General features: G+C 39.3%; 1 protein-coding gene across 6 annotated transcripts in view; it reads left to right on the top strand.

Annotated features, from left to right (window-relative positions):
- Window positions 1–16,503, top strand: part of LOC130910482 (THAP domain-containing protein 7-like) — a 28,752-nt gene extending 12,249 nt beyond the window's left edge. For 4 of the 6 annotated variants that reach the window (XM_057827832.1, XM_057827833.1, XM_057827835.1 and 1 more), the window contains exons 6-7: window positions 6,921–7,092; window positions 11,452–11,583. In XM_057827832.1, coding sequence (XP_057683815.1) covers window positions 6,921–6,966 — 46 coding nt within the window. In that variant the 3' untranslated portion in view covers window positions 6,967–7,092; window positions 11,452–11,583. Of the gene's footprint in view, window positions 1–6,920; window positions 7,093–11,451; window positions 11,584–15,751 lie in introns of those variants that run through there. The other 2 variants (XM_057827837.1, XM_057827836.1) reach the window with 2 other exon arrangements.
- The last annotated feature ends 35 nt before the right edge of the window (window positions 16,504–16,538 follow it).

Below are 16,538 nucleotides of genomic sequence, written 5' to 3'. Positions count from 1 at the left end.
TACCTTAGAACAGTGCTTCTCAATTATTTTCTGTTACGCCCCCCCAAGGAAGACGTAAATGTTTCGCGCCCCCCCCCCAACTCTCTGCCGCCACTGTAAATAGTATCATTCGTCTATATTACTATTATAAGTACGCCTCAGCCTAACATTGTGTCCTTTTTTTTCTATTAAAGAAAAAAAGTAACATAGATCAACTTATAATAAAGTATAACTTTTTTAACATTGTGTTGCTTGTAACAGAAAAGACTTAATGCGCATCAATTTGCCTGAAGTTAAAAAAAAAAAAAAAAAAAAAAAGTCACATCCAAACTGTAAAAATACACTCAAGGTACATTTTTGACCATTTGATACTGAAAAATAAAATGTAATAAAATCAGTAAATAATAACAAATTCAAATTGATTAGAAACATTTACTCTTCAGGACAACATGCCAAAAAATTTGACCGAAAAAAAACAAAACTGAATAGAAGGGGGGAAAAAGGTCTCTGGACAGAAGGAAAGTTTTTATTTTCGCTGATTCACCACAGTGCTCAGTGGTTTACTGATATAACACTGACAAAGCGGGACGATTGTGACAATTGGCAATATTCGGCACATTTTCGCTGAAAAACAATCAAGCGGCTTGTCAATGAGATTGAGGTCTAATGTCTTTAAGTGGCGTCTTAACTGATTTGGCTTCTCCGCTATAATCATTTTTAGACTCAGTAAACAGTGGTCTTTCCTCATTTCCCACTATATTAAAAGTCAAAGGCAAACGGCCCGAAAAAAGCGCATTCTCGGCGGCCGAGGGAGAACCGTAGGTGAGGGCGGTAGTGTTGTATCGGTCGCGAACGATTCGTTCTTTTTGAACGAATTGTTTGGGTGAACGAGACCGAACTAATCACCATCTGCACTGATTCGTTCTATGAAGTTGATGGCGCTTGTTCGCTGCGTGGGAGGGCGTTGAGCAAGCGGCAGCGTCTTCTGACATCGCACACGACCAATCAGACGCCAGCCTCATTGCGTGCAGGGGAGGGAGCGGAAACAGAATCAAGGCGTCTGTCACTCATTCCCACGTGTGGCCAAATAAGCAGCAAGCGTGCAGGCAGGGGGGAAAGACTGAGTTTTGTCACTTCCCGTTCAGTGATTCGGTCCTCCGGTTCCTGACCTAGCTTGCTGCTAACTTGACTTTCCAGTAATGACTATGCGGTGAACGAGTCATAAAATGAAAGGAAATGACTTTGTCACATATTTGTTAACGTGGAGCCTATCAAATGCTGCTCAAACAGACAAAAACACCGCACAAATCTAGCGAGCATGGTTTAGTGTTCTACTTTTCTCAACAGACTCGGGACTGTACCTATGACGATATACTATCAAATTTACAGTAATTTAAAACACGTGTAGCTACGAGGCAAGCAAAAGCTGAGCTGCGGTCGCGTGACGGCAGTGAAGCGGGCAGAGAACTGTCACTATATGGAGGCTTCATGGCAGCGATATTTACCTCATGTGCACAGAAAAAAAAGAATATTTAGTATGATCACCATAATACTGATTTGCAATGAAACTGTATATACATGTCAATTTTTTCCGAGTGTTTTTTTTTTTCCGTGTCAGAGGGTGTCGGTTGGTTTGACAAATTATGTCAATCCGTCCATCATGTGCTACTCAAGCGCTCAAAACAAAGCGCACGGACACGGGAGATGTCGCAATATGTCTACATTTTTCTTAACAGACTAATGAGAGTAGAAAGGCGACATCATAAAGAGCAAACAATTATTTCTCGTCAGCATTTGACGATCTGAGATGCGGGGACGACAGGGGAGCTGACCGGATTATTTTATTTATTAATGCCAGTGCAAAAATTCAATACGATCGTCTTAGTAATAAAAAACAAAAATACAACAGAGCGAGAGGTAAATATGATGTGTTGGTCGTTCCATATTTAGGAATTAAACTTTCGATTTATTTTTATTTTCGTGACAGCGAGCATGCCGCGTTGGCTGGTAGAAGCAGCAGCATTGTATATGTGAGCAAGATCATGCTAAAAGTCCGTGCGCCCCCGACCCCAAACCCCCACTTCCCCCTCAAAAGGAAAATGTTTAACCGTGTCCTAAATCGAAATGCAAGCACGAGCCATGACTTTGAGCCCATAGAACTAGGACAGACGACGCGGAAGTTCTCCCTCGCTTTTGGAGCAGCGGGAGGGAGACGAGGCTGTCTGTGAAAGCAGAATGATATCGCCTGTCACTCATTTCTGAAACTACGACGAGTGGTCAATGTGCAAGAGAGGGAGGGACCAAGCAATGTCACTTCCCGTTCAGTTATACTGCGAAGCGGTCTTTGGTGATTCGTTCGGCAACGTCACTTCCCGTTCACTAACCGAACGATTCATTTGGGCGGGGAGGGAGATGAGGGGGGCGAACGATTCGTTGAACGATTCGTTTGAACGAATCTTTTTACTGAACGAACCGGAATGGATTCGTTTACTCAAGTGAACGAGAGATCCCGTCACTAGAGGGCGGTGGTCGTGACGATCCCAAGCCGAAAACGGCACTTCTCGGCCGGACACGTGAGAAAGACAGTGGGTCGCTGCGTGAGTCCAGCTCTGCATGAGTCTCTTCCGTGTGCTCTTGCTTACTTCAAAAATACTGCACGCACTTTGAAAATGAGAGCGCCACTGCCACCCACGGAGTGGATGTGCAAGTACACTTTATTCTAGTACGGCAAAAAAAAAAAAAAAAAAAAAGCATGTTCCCCGAGGTCACTCGTGCCCCCCCTGGCATCGCTCTGCGCCCCCCTGGGGGGGCGCGCCCCACCATTTGAGAAGTACTGCCTTAGAATGACTTAGGCATGTGCCGGTATGATATTCTGACTGTATGATAACCTTAAGCCAAAATATCACGGTTTCACAGTATCACGGTATTGCAGTTACAGTTCCAAAATGTGTTGCTTTGAGATACCTGGGTTTAAAAAAAAAAAAAACTTTTTTCCATTGAACAACAGTTTTAATTTTCAAAACATTAGCAAATTCGAACATAAGTATAATGTTAAAATAAATTTTAAAAAAATATATAGATATATATTCTAAATAAAATTTATATAAATGCAGTCCTTTAGGTGAGCCTAAACCCACAGCTCAACATTATTACTATCAGAAGAAAAATGATTGAATTATTTTCCGTAAAAAGCACATGTGTGTATGACTCCTATCATGTTTACATTACACACACACTCATTCTCAACACATAGTTGCCAGAGAGAAAAAAAAACACGTTTTACCACTGCTAGTCACACTAAACTCACAGGAGTTAACTCTCATAACTGGTGGGAAATGATCATGACAGTGTTTACGAACCTTTGATTTTGTATGAATGCGAAATCATATTGGAGGTATTGCCTCCTCGACAGCCACTCTTCGCAAACACATTTTACATGTCGGTTTGCCCTCCTCCTCTAAGCCGCGGCCGTGTAACTTTTCTGTAGCTAATTTTTCCAATACCAGCGATTTCGTTTCCTTCCGTAGGGGGAAAAAAGTTCAGGAGTTTCACCTCCTCCAGCCATCGTGTAGCACAGCTGACTCACTGACACTGAGCAGCAACCTGTGGGGGTTGGTTGAGCCTTCCAGCTGCAAGCGAGGGATTTCATTTTTCAAACATAAAAATTAGCTAATACCTTAGGGATGGTATGGCGGAAAATTTTTAGTGTTTTTGAAACCTTGACATTTTCATACCACAATATAACTTTAAACCGGTAATCGCCACATGTCTAGAATGACTGTATGAGGCAGGATTGGGGCCAGTACTGGTACTACGACAAAAAAAGTTGTATTACTGCAGAGGGTAAACCACTCCGCACTTTACGTACATGTACCTTAGCTGGGAGCTACGACGAAGGATCAATATCTGGCCATCTATTGATTATACATTGATGTAGATGAGCCAAAAGAAAGGATTTCCTTAATTATGAAGCAGATTCTAACATATAGACTCAGGAGATGCACCATATTATTCCATTTCGCTATTACGTCGCAGAGCTACTACGTAGCTGGGGCTATGATGAAGTGTTGGTAGCCTATAAATCATTCTATTGATAATGCTTTGATGTAGATGAGCCAAAATATTGTTGGCTTGGACTTCTACCGCCGTCAACGACAGCCAATGAGCTAATAATCTTATGGAATAATAGTACAGTGCAATAGTAATTTTCTGTTCTCATTACAACTAAAATCTGTACCTCACTTACAGCTCCACATTTTTGCACACAATCCCACTGCATTCTTGGCATCACTATAAGCCAACATTAGCTTTAGTTTTTAAGAACCACACCCCTAATAATCTTATGGCAACATCAGTATTTGCTAATGATTGAAAGTGTATAGACACTTGACCAATGTATGTTTTCACGCAATACGATAAACCCTGTGACATTATGTTATCATACCAAAACAATGTACTAATCGGGCGTGGCGGGCAACCCCTTCTTCCCATATTTGCGTGGGTGGGGGCTTGTTTTGGATGACCCTCACCTCCTTTTCTCCCTCCAAATACGGTTTGTAGATCATGTTCAATGTCACACACCCTCAAAGACATCATATTTAGATAAATCCCCTACATCTGTTGCTAAAATTCTGCATTTTTTTTTTCATTTTAAATAAATTCCTGTGGTAAATTATAACCAAAATGTGGAGCAGCCCCCTTACTCACTCACACACACACTTACGCACACACCCCAGTGACGGCCCTCTCTCATAAAACCAGATAGAAGGAATGCGGTTGCGCCTGTTTCCTCGTCCTCCTCCTCCTTCCCTCCTTTTTTTTTAATGACTGATTTCAAAACTACTTTTAACCCCTTGATTTCTATTGTCGTGAATTACTAACATACCAGATCAAATGAGCTTCAATGCTTTTGTTACCATAGACGCCTATTATCTCAAATTTGCATTACACATAAAATGATTATCATTTTGTATGTATTTTAACCCATTGACTGCGATAGGCATCCAATCCATTTTGACTGGGATGGGCGAATGATTTTTTTTTTTTTTTTTTTGGGGAAAAAAAAAGCAAAAACTTTTTAACTGATTGGCTGCCATTGTACAAATCTAGATGTCCAATTCATATTTACACGGAGAGGCAAATGAACGTTTGTTGACTTTGGATCATTTCTGGTTCACTTCCTGTTGATTCTGGGGCAGTTCCAGTTACATTCAGTGGCGGTTTTAGAGGTGGGGCCACAGGGGCACAGGCCCCGCCTCGAGTATAAATGGTTCTTGAAGTGCCCCTGGTCCTATTTTCAAATTGCTGCCTGTGTTACATGATACTTTTGTTTGTTTTCTTTTTTTCTCAGGGTGAATCGATAGTTGCATTTTTTTCATGTCTCTGGCGCAATCGATAAGCCCGTGCAGCTATACCGTAACTGAGCACTAGAGGTAGCAACATGAATACAAGCAAGATAGGGCAGGTGAACAGGATATTGACCAATAAAAACCACCACATTGCTGTACAGTGGGTGGCTGTATGCACTAGAGTGTTGCTTGCAATCCGCCATTAAGCTAAGTTGAGTTTTTTAGCTTGTTAAGCTTCTGTTTACAGTGCAGTCAATTTGACTGTTCTTGTTTTTTCCCATTCTGCATGGATTAAAACTGAGCAGTCAATTAATTTTATGGTTCTTTCTTTGAATATTGACTCAGATTGTTGTATGTGTATTACTAACATACTGTATGTATATAAATACGTATACACAGTGATCCCTCGCTACTTCGCGCTTCAAACTTTGCGCCCTCAGACCATCGCAAAGTTTTTTTCAATTAAAAAGAAAAAAATACAGATGATCTGTCCCGAGCCGATCACATAGTCTCAGTTATCCTCCTTCTCTGTCCCTGTTCTTTGTTCGTCAGGCGGTGCACTAGAGTTCCTTTTTAAAGTTATCAATGATTGACAGATGTTTGGGTTTGAGCTTGCCCTAGACACAAACTTCCAAGCACCGCATGCGTCAGTCATTATTTAACTTGTTAAACAGTTGCTGTAGCAACTCATTATGCGTAAGTGAGCAGCTTGAGCGGATTTCAGTGGACTCACTCAATGAAGCATTTAATAAAGCCAAGCATTTTAATACAACTTTATTCTTGATTTTTCAGTCTGAATAAATACATTGAACATGTACACCCAAAAATATATTTTTTCGGCGGCGGGGCGGGTTATGGCCCTGTTAACCGTGAAAAATGAGGGATCACTGTATATATATGATTGATATGTACATATATGATTGTATGTATGTTGGTATATTACATTTTTGCATCGGGAGAAAATACTTTGTAAATTTTAAAGCACGTACTTTTGTACTTGGGTAAATTTTTTTCGTCGACATGTACTTTTACTCATGTAATTTTTTGCACCTGTATCAGTACTTTTACTTACCGTAAGTAAAAAAGTGAGTACTTCATCCACCACTGACCGTCAATGGCAGTGAATCATGATCACTCAATTCATCCCAAATGAAAAGGATCTATCGCTGTTAATGGCAGTGAAATAGGTAAATATGTTTTCAACCGGATTTATACTTGAAAACAAAAATAAAAAGATTTTTTAAATATTTTTTTTGGCGTCTTGGGCTTTTGCCATCACGCTTCCAATTTTAATGCAAATCAATGCAGTGCACATTGAAAAGCTATCTCAAAATGGAGCTTGTCAAATAGAGAGAAAAAAACTGCAACGACACTGTCCAAAGTCGTACTAAAACTTTCCAGATGTGGACTGGAAGGAGCACTTCAGAATATGGTGCACTTTTTTTTTTTTTTTGAACAAAAAATGTACACACCCAACAATCACAATAGCAACACAAACACACAAAACAGTGTCATGATGTCACATTATGGCGCATTTGGTTCCCTTTTTACAGCTCCTTCCTGCTTTTTTCCCCCCTCTCCTCTTGTCTTTAGCAGAGAGGGGAAGGAGGGAGGATCCGGGACGACTGCCAGCTGCTGACAACAACGCAGATCTCCACACACACACACACACACACATACACGTACACGCACAGTGAGAGGAGTGGATAGACACGCAGGACCAGTAGAAGTTGCCACATTCGAACCAACAGTCGACATGCCTCAGGTAAGTAACCGACACAGCCTACCAGCAAATTCACATTAATTTCCAAGCATACGATCACTTTTAGTCACATCTGCATATACTGGAACTAGTTAAAAAGACGCGTGCATGGTACTGCTTTAAAAGTTTCGATGTGGGCGGCGCGCGTCACGGCAGAAGCGGTCAGTCGAGGACGCACGTAAGAACTAGCCAAGGAAAAGTGACTTTAACTCGTTTTCTTAATCAAAAAGTCATTTTTCTCTGTCTTTTAGTACAGGGATTGCACGTTATAAAGTAGCACGCCAGGCAGGACGGAGTGAGGCTTCTTCATACAGGCGACGCTTGCAAGCGGCCCCTCCCTAAATGTATGAAGAAGTTTTTCCAAATGTCGGACAGCGCACGCGCGCCATTAATTCGTTTAATTAAAACAAGATGGTGTTATTTTTTAAATTATAAATTATCTGGGGGGAAAAAAAGCTGGATCGGATCCACCTGACCACCAAAGAAGATCATGAGAGGCCTTATATTAATATTAGGTCAGTGATGGAATACTATGCAACAAGTAATGATCATTTGAGCTATTTTTTTTTTTTCTATATAATTGCATGGGAATTGGTGTATGTTCAGCCTAACTATTAATGACAGTCTCTGTAGACTATGTTAATCATAAGAATTTTAGCTAAAATTTCCCCAAAAGAGGACATCAATCATGTAACATATACTTAGAATAACTTATTTTTAATTCCATGTGAAAGTTAACCGTGCTTTTTGCCCCCAATGTTAAAAAACAACAACATAATTTCAGAAACATTATTTAAATTGGGTTTTATTTGTACACAGCATTATTTAGTTTATTTGAAAGTGGACAATGCAATTTCATAAAACAAATGATTACACACATAATTAGCTAGAAGGCTACTTTTCATCTGTAGTCTCCTCGCCATGATGTAAAAGAAAAGCAATAAAATATATCCAAAAGAGTATTGTAAGTAGATCAGTAGAACTTTAGTAGAATTTTCAATACACGTTAAATACCTTAAAAGTCTTTATCTAATTCTCTATTACTATTTCAATTTAGGCATTGGAGCCCAAAAAAAAAAAAAAAAAAAAAAAAAAAAAAAAATTATGATAAGTGCAAAGGTGAATAAGGGCTTGCAGCAGCTTGCCATTCCTTAAAGAACAAGGGCGTGGTGTTACTTTGTGTGTTACAAAGCTGCCTGCCCACATGCATGGAATAGCTAGTTGTTGCTATTTTTTGTTTTGCTAAAGAGAACACTAACTCAAGTTAATGTTGCATGTGACTTGTGTTGGAGGGGCGCGTGCATTTCTAAAAATGAATAAACAAGTAAAAACTAATCAGAGGCATTGTTTAAAAAAAAAAAAAGCCTACAAATTCTCATCATAATTTGATTTATGACCTTTTGAGAGGGTTAGTCCGCTTGCTTTTTTGGCTGTACATACAGTATGTACAGTATAAGTAGTTATTGGAATATATGAATGACATGTCATTAGTGTAATGGAGGGGTAAAAGTAAAGTATCACTTACATTCATTTTCACCTATTATGTGTGAGTGAGTTCACTGTATTGTGATTAATTATGAGGGGTTTGTTTTTCCCACCAAAAGCAATGTGACTCACTATAAATTGGTTGCTGTAAACCCTGAAGCAAATTTAAGTTGTAAAAATCCACTCTTTAGACGCTAAACTCATGTTATATTAGACGAGATGTACTTTTTTGATAGTTAAACAGGCACCTTGATCCAAGGACAGTTTTGGTGTGCTAAAAACCAAAACAACTGAAGGATTCAGCGTCAAATGTTAGTGTGCCAAAATTAAGACGTGATTCAAACGTATAGATTAAAACAGCTAGTCCTTATGATCAGCAGTGCAGATATAAACACAAGTAAAACATCAACAACAAATTATTGTAACAAAATGAGAGAAAAAAATAGCCACACATTGCAACAAATTACTAGCAGGAGCAGCTAAATGACCCTGAACTGCCAGCAAAAGGTAAAAATCTGTGACAGACAGACAGACAAGCCATACAAAAACAGGTTTATAGTTTCACCCCACCCACATGTTTTAAACACATTTAAACAAATAAAAACGTATTTAAACATACTTTTTGAAGTATTCTTTCCTCACTCAATTCTCCAAATAAGATGTAAGATGTGCTTGCTCAAAGCGGTTTAAGTTTACAGTAAAACTGACACATAAAGCAAAAAATAATAAACACCAAAATGTTCCACCAAACCTGAATCTTTTTACTTATTGCTAACAAGACTCTAAATTTTGACTTGCTTATGTACTATCAAAAGTTGAAATAGCATACAAATGAAGGGAGAAGACATTAACACTGATATGGGGACTATGAGCGTCCAGCTAATGCAGTGCTTTATTTTCTGTCACCCCCTAGGAAGACGTAAACGTTTCGAGCCCCCCCAACTCTCTGCCGCCGCTGTAACTTGTACCATTTGTCTATAAAATTATTATTATAAGTACACCTCTGTAAAACATTGTGTCCTTTTTAATGAATGAAGAAAAAAAGTAATATAGATCAACTTACAACAAAGTAAAGACTTAAAGCACATCAATTTGCCTGAATTGAGAAAAAAAAAGCCACAACTGTAAAAATACATCAAAGCACATTTTTTTGACCATCTCATACTGAAAAATGTTTTTTTTTTTTGCTATGGTGTGGGCTCATTTTGCACTGAGCAACTTGGTCGGCCACCTTTTATGATGCTAACAGTGCTCGCTGGTTTACTGATGTAACACTGACAAAGCGGGACAATTGATGGCAATATTAGCACATTTTTGCTGAAAGAACAAATCAAGCGGCTTATCAATGTGATGGGGATATAATCATAGGCGGTGTTTGACTTTTGGAGCACGGGGGGCACAACATGTTGATGACCCCGAAACACAGTGTCAGGAATAAAATAAACTTACAAGAATTTTTATATAAGTTGAAAATTAGCATTTTTTTTGGTTTTGTTTGTTTCCCATCATTCTTGAGGTGAATTCTAAATCTGGCTGCTTAGGATAGCTATACTTTTCGCTAAGATCGTCATCCATTGAATATGGTACGCCCGCTGGTGTCGTGCCAATGTGATTACCCCCGTCAAAAATTGTATCCCCTGGGTGGAGACACTGCGCTGCACTGATTTGCTTGATTTCCGTGTTTTCTTGATGTAGCTGTCTACGAGGTCTTAAAACATGGCCCATCCACCCCCCCCCCCAAAAAAAAAAAAATCTGTCGTATAACGCAACATACGTACAGATCGTAAAAAAAAAATGTTTTATTGTGTTACTCGTAGGATGACCTATAACTGTTATTACTGTAATTCAAGTCCTGTATGGAGTTTCTCCAGTTTAATAAACGTCGATGTCCAAAATATATATCTGTAGTTCTTTTCTGGCTTCAATTGTTTAAGTCGACATAACTCATAACAAACCTGTGTGTGTGCACTCTGGCAGACAGGGGATACAATTTTTGACAGGGGTAACTAAATGGGCAAGACACCGGTGGTGGCTCTGTTGTACAATTAGCGTCTTTAGTTGGGCAAATTGAAACTCCCCTCACCATTTTGGCAGTGCTCTTTGGTGTTTCATGGTCCACATTTTCAATCTTTGGTGCTTGCTCTGTACAGTAGTTGTTGTCGCTTTTGAAAGCTTAGGTTTGAAAAATATTCCGTATATCCATCTTGCCTCTTCGGTCCTCGGGTGGGTTTTGTTAAGCAAAGCAAAGCAAATGACCGTCTAAGGTGCTAGTCACATGATCTGTTCGAAAAATAATTTTGACCCATTCATAAAAATATATTTTTTTGTTCATTTCATTCATTTTTGTTGTTTTATTGCTTTACAACTTTTATAGACAATATTTTACCGGCAAACGCTTAATTTTAAAATCATATATATATGAAACTTATTGACATACAATGACGCTCTTTGGCCACCAGGGGTCCTGGCCCTCCCTTAAACTCTGTGTATGGATATAATGTCTTTAAGTGACGTCTTAATCGATTTAGCTTCCTGCTGTCCGCTGCAACCATTTGGTAGACACAGTAAATAGACAAACATTTTATTAAAAGTCAAAGCCAAACGCTACATAGGCGTCGTCATATTTCCTCGTCTTAGCTCTTCATATCTCCAGTGCTCTTTGCTGTGTGCTCTTGTTTTGTTCAAAAATACTGTACACACTCTGAAAATGAGAGCGCCACTGCCTCCCACTGAGTGGATGCGCAATTACACTTAATTACAGTACGGGGAAAAAAGTATGTTCGCCGAGGTCACATCCGCAACCCCCAGCATCGCTCTGCGGCCCACTATTTGAGAGTACTAAGCTAATGTAAGATGTCCTTTACTTTTGTTTTCTAGTACTCAGACTTGGAGGGCGCCATAAACACGCTGGTCACCCAGTTCCATTCGGCCTCGGGCGACAACAGTTCCACGCTAAAGTTGGACGAGTTCAAAGGACTTCTGTCCTCTCAGCTGCCCAACCTGGCCAAGGTAAGTCCAGTGTAAGAGTTCCCACTTTGACCCCTACATACTAGAAGTGTAACGGTATTTGTATTCGTCCCATACTGTCACTGTATGAGCAACACGGTTCGGTGCACGCAGTCAGACAAAACAAATAAAAAAATCAACGTCAGAGTTGATCCTGCTCCAATCCAGGAGGCGGTAGATGTAATCCACCTAAACCAACAACCAACATTACAGGAAAAAGAAGAAAAAACAAAATAGGAAAAGAAGTTATCATCAATCACTACTAGGAAAGTTATGTCTAATGTACAGAGTGGCAACTACCAAATGCATTATTACTAAGCCTTTTTGAAGTGTATTTAGTTCATATTTTCAAATCAGGAAATGTTTATTTTGCTGTAGCCCTAGGCTGAACTCATTGAAACAATGGGAAAGTATTTTTGCACTATTTCAACAGATGCTTTTTCAGTTTTGGAATGATTTGCACTTTTTCTTTTCTTTTAGCCAATATAAAAATAAATCTTATGTGGGAGTGTATGTTCACTGGCGATGGTTTACAATTAAAAGTGTGTTGTCCAGCATTGAAAATGGCAGTATCTTATTTTTATAAAAGAAAGTTACCAGGGTTGCCAGTTGGCGAGTGCTACCTAACTTTAACTGTCTGTTAATGCCGTCAAGTCCTACAAAAAAGGTGTGTTGTCTATTTTTGCACATAAAATGTGAATTAAAGAATGTTAGGACAACAAATTCACAAGTTGGACGTTTTTTTGTATTTATTTTGCTCTTTAATAAGAGCTGCCTTTAATTAGTTTTAACCAATAGAACGTTTAACTTTAAAACGCTGTGATTTAAAAAAAAAAAAGAGAAAAAAAAAGCCTTTTTTCCTGTTTTACTGAACCGTGACCCCCATACCGAAGTACGTACCTAACCGTGACTTATGTGTACCGTTACACTCCTACAACACGTACATATACAGTGGATTTATGGCAGTATGGGTGTGGCCGCGTGTTTCGCACACATAGACGAGCAAATTCTAGTGAGCTCTCAGACAATGCGTGTGTCCAAATGTGTAGCGTAAGTAAGCGCCTCTTTTGACTTAAGCGACGTCTCTAAAAGATGCACTAAGGGGGGGTTGGTTAGCGGAAAGCGTGGCCAACCGCACTTGCAGCCTTGGGAGCAAATCACATATTGTCCAAGCGAATTTTCCGCTGCGTTCTGTGTGTAAACGCCATGATTGATACCTTTAAGCACTACTCAAATGGAAGCTATTTTTTTCTGCAACGAGAAGTCATGGCGATTTCGATGTTGTAGGTCAAGTTGACCCGTTTCACTATCTCGGGAAAAACATAAAGGTTATCGTTATCGTAGGAATTTGCATTGTTTTCTTATACAGTGGTATGAAAAAGTATCTGAACCTTTAGGAATTTCTCACATTTCTGCGTAAAATCGGCATCAAATGTGATCTGATCTTTGTCAAAATCACACAGACGAAAAAAAAAAGTGTCTCCTTTAACTAAAACCACCCAAACATTTATAGGTTTTCATATTTTAATGAGGATAGTATGCAAACAATGACAGAAGGGGGAAAATAAGTAGGTGAACTATCACATTTAATAATTTGTGGCCCCACCTTTGGCAGCAATAACTTCAATCAGACGCTTCCTGTAGCTGCAGATCAGTCTGGCACATCGATCAGGACTTATCTTGGCCTATTCTTCCCAACAAAACTGCTGTAGTTCAGTCAGATTACTAGGATGTCTGGCATGGATCGCTATCTTTAAGTCACGCCACACCATCTCAGTGGGGTTCAATTCTGGACTTTGATTTGACCACTCCAGAATGGGTATTTTATTCTTCTGAAACCATTCTGAAGTTGATTTACTTCTGTGTTTTGGATCATTGTCTTGTTGCAGCATCCATCCTCTTTTTAGCTTCACTGTCTGAAATACTGCCTCAGGTTTTCCTGCAAAACATTCTGATAAACTTTTGAATTCATTCTTCCATTAATGATTGCAAGTTGTCCAGGCCCTAAGGAAGCAAAACAGCCCCAAATCATGATGCTTCCTCCACCATGCTTCACAGTGAGGATGAGCTTTAAACCACTCATCAGTGATTGGGCACACACCTGACTTAAAATGTTTGGTAAAAATTGGGTTCAATTGCTCTTTGTCTCCTTAAGCAGAGGGTTCACTTACTTATTTTTTCCTACTTCTGTCTTTGTTTGCATGTTATCCTCATTTAAAATATGAAAACCTATACATGTTTGGGTGGCTTTAGTTAAAGCAGATACTGTATTTTCATCTGTGTGGTTTTGACAAAGATCAGATTAGATGTTATGGTGATTTCATGCAGAAATGTTAGAAATTCTTATAGGTTCAGGTACTTTTTCATTCCACTGTATGTATTGTGCCACGGCTAGCTGTTTCTACAAGAGTGGGAAATGCCGTAACCTCTATCCACTCACTGTAAAATATATGGTGAAAAAAAAAGCGTTGAAGTTATTGTGATATGTTTCGGTTCAGATTTTTTTTTTGTAGGTTCTGATTCCATGCGATTTTAGTTTAAATGCTCTGAATTCCAATTCAGTAAGTAAAAAAAGCACAATTATAAAAACTGTTAATAGTTTTTAAAACATGTGTATGTAGTGTGTAGCATTACGTTTTTGAGCATTGAAACAAGTGTTGCACTGATACCAGTATAAGTACGATCATTCATTCGCTGCCACCCTCCCACTTCAAATTTATTGTGCATTGCATTCCTAGTGTTGTCAATGGCAGCCAATAAGGTAAAAATTCAAAATTGTTCTTCCTCTGGCCAAGACTCGCCCTAACACCAATTAGTTTATCACTAGTAGACGCTCAATCCATTTGAAGTGGGAGGGTGGCAGTGAATGAACGCTCGTTCCCTCGCTGCCAACCCTCTAGCGCTGTCAATGACATCCAATGAGTTAAGCGGTGTCTGACCAAGCCTTGATAGCAGAAACTTTACAGTCAAGTAAGTATGCAGCACTTTAGTATAAAAATAGTTTTTCAATATACATTACCTTTTCCATAAAACCAACTGTGGATTATCGGCAACTAATACCACACAACTGGATGTCGTAATCTGTACAACACTTATCAAAACATCTGCTGTGTGGAAGGTGGAAGTATTCCAATGCATCAATTAATCAATATTTTCACCAAATACGGTCGAACTTAGTTTGTCTTTTTTTTTTTTTTCGCGCATTTACATTTTTTTTTAATCCCGCAAAGATGGCAGAGGCTTGTCACGTTGCTACTCACTGGAATATATTCTTTATCCTCTGTGAAAAATGATTAATATTCAGGTATTTTAATTGTGACGGTCTTCTACATTTCACCATTAAATGTAATATATGAGCAGTATTTTAGTGCACTATACTGTCTCCTAGGGGTCGAAGTGACCATGTTCTTTAGAGTTTAGTGTTTTAAAGTGTTATATTTCCTAAAATAGATACCATATTAAAGCCTTTTCTCTTCATTTTAATGACGAAAGTTGATCAGAGAAACAAATGATTTGAATTAACAGCCTGCGAAGGGCGTGCATAAAGCTGTAATGCACAAATGTATTGTACACTGTACATCCATTTTTCCATCCTACATTTCTTCTCTTTAAATTAGTGGTCCTGGCCTAAGCTACATGTTTTGATGGTTTCTGTCAGTGTTCCGACAGCCCCCGTGATCATTCAGCACATGCTTGGAATTCCTACAGTTAACCGTTGGACGTTGAGAGCAGAAGAACGAACGCAGCTTGAATATAGCCTTACATATTTGGTGTTACTGTTAAAGCCTCAAGGTATATTTACTCTTAGACACAAAGGTAAGAAATGGGAGACGGGCGTGTTCGCGGCTGTTTTCTGTTGGTTGGTTGGTTGGTTGGTTACTTTTTGTGTCATGTAACACTAGTGGAAACTCGTTCTGGGATGCTGGCGAGCTCCTTAGCAACATTTCTTATCGTAGTATATGAAGAACATTGAATTGGTCTGTTGCAGATTCATACTGGCTAAGTAGTTTAACACTTCTGACTTTAAAACAAGTGTCTTACTTTGCACACCGCTGCTTTAGAGGTCCATTGAGCTGAAGTCATGCATTTTCGTGGTATGCTGGCAAACGTAGTGAGTCACGAATTGAAAAACAAACACATTTTTCAGCGTCTTCCTCACGTGTTCCCACAGGGCTTCAACACAGAGCAAGGCCTGGGCGAGATCATGCGGAAGATGGGCGTAGGTGACGGCGAGGGCATCTCCTTCTCCCATTTCTGGAACTTAATCCAGAATATAGCCTCCTCACAGCACAGCCTCCTCGGCGGCACCAAGGGCACCTCGTGCAGCTGCGTCCTCCTGTGAAGACTACAAACAAACAACAAAAACAACTCCAACGTTCCATCCTCTCCAACTTCCTGTGGAAATGTAGAACCCACCATTATTGTCATCAGGTGTCGGGCAGAATACAAGAAAACATGGCCCACATGCAAGGCATTCCATTTTTATACTCTCTCATCTCTATATGACAGGTTTTAACATTTCCATTATACAGTACGTTTTGTAATAAAGTTTCAATGCAGGCTAGTTTTCTCTCTCACCAAACCCACTCACAAAAAACTTTTGTATTTTTCTTGTTTTTTGTTTCTGTTAATGAACTAACCTTTTTCTACCAGCAAGGTGGGATTGCTGGTGCTCTCTTAACCAAAGTATAATATGAATATACCTTGTCATATGCCTGAAATTGAATGGGTACAAAAGGCCAAACCTGCTCTAATCATTAACTTGCATTCATTTTTTTCTGTCCATGTATAGTCGGGTGTTGTCCAAAAGGGTTATGTTTGCTTATTACATGTATTTTTATTGGCAGTTGGATGAGATCAGCATTGACTAGAACTAGTTTGTGAAATAATGTTTGAATAAATTCACTCCTTGTGCACAATTGACCTCGGGCTATTTGTCATTATGATCCGAAATTTGA

Source organism: Corythoichthys intestinalis, chromosome 22, assembly GCF_030265065.1.
Source record: "Corythoichthys intestinalis isolate RoL2023-P3 chromosome 22, ASM3026506v1, whole genome shotgun sequence".
In the NCBI taxonomy this organism is placed as follows: domain Eukaryota; kingdom Metazoa; phylum Chordata; class Actinopteri; order Syngnathiformes; family Syngnathidae; genus Corythoichthys; species Corythoichthys intestinalis.
Note: the sequence above shows the minus strand (reverse complement) of the source record. Positions and strands in the feature narration are given on the sequence as shown.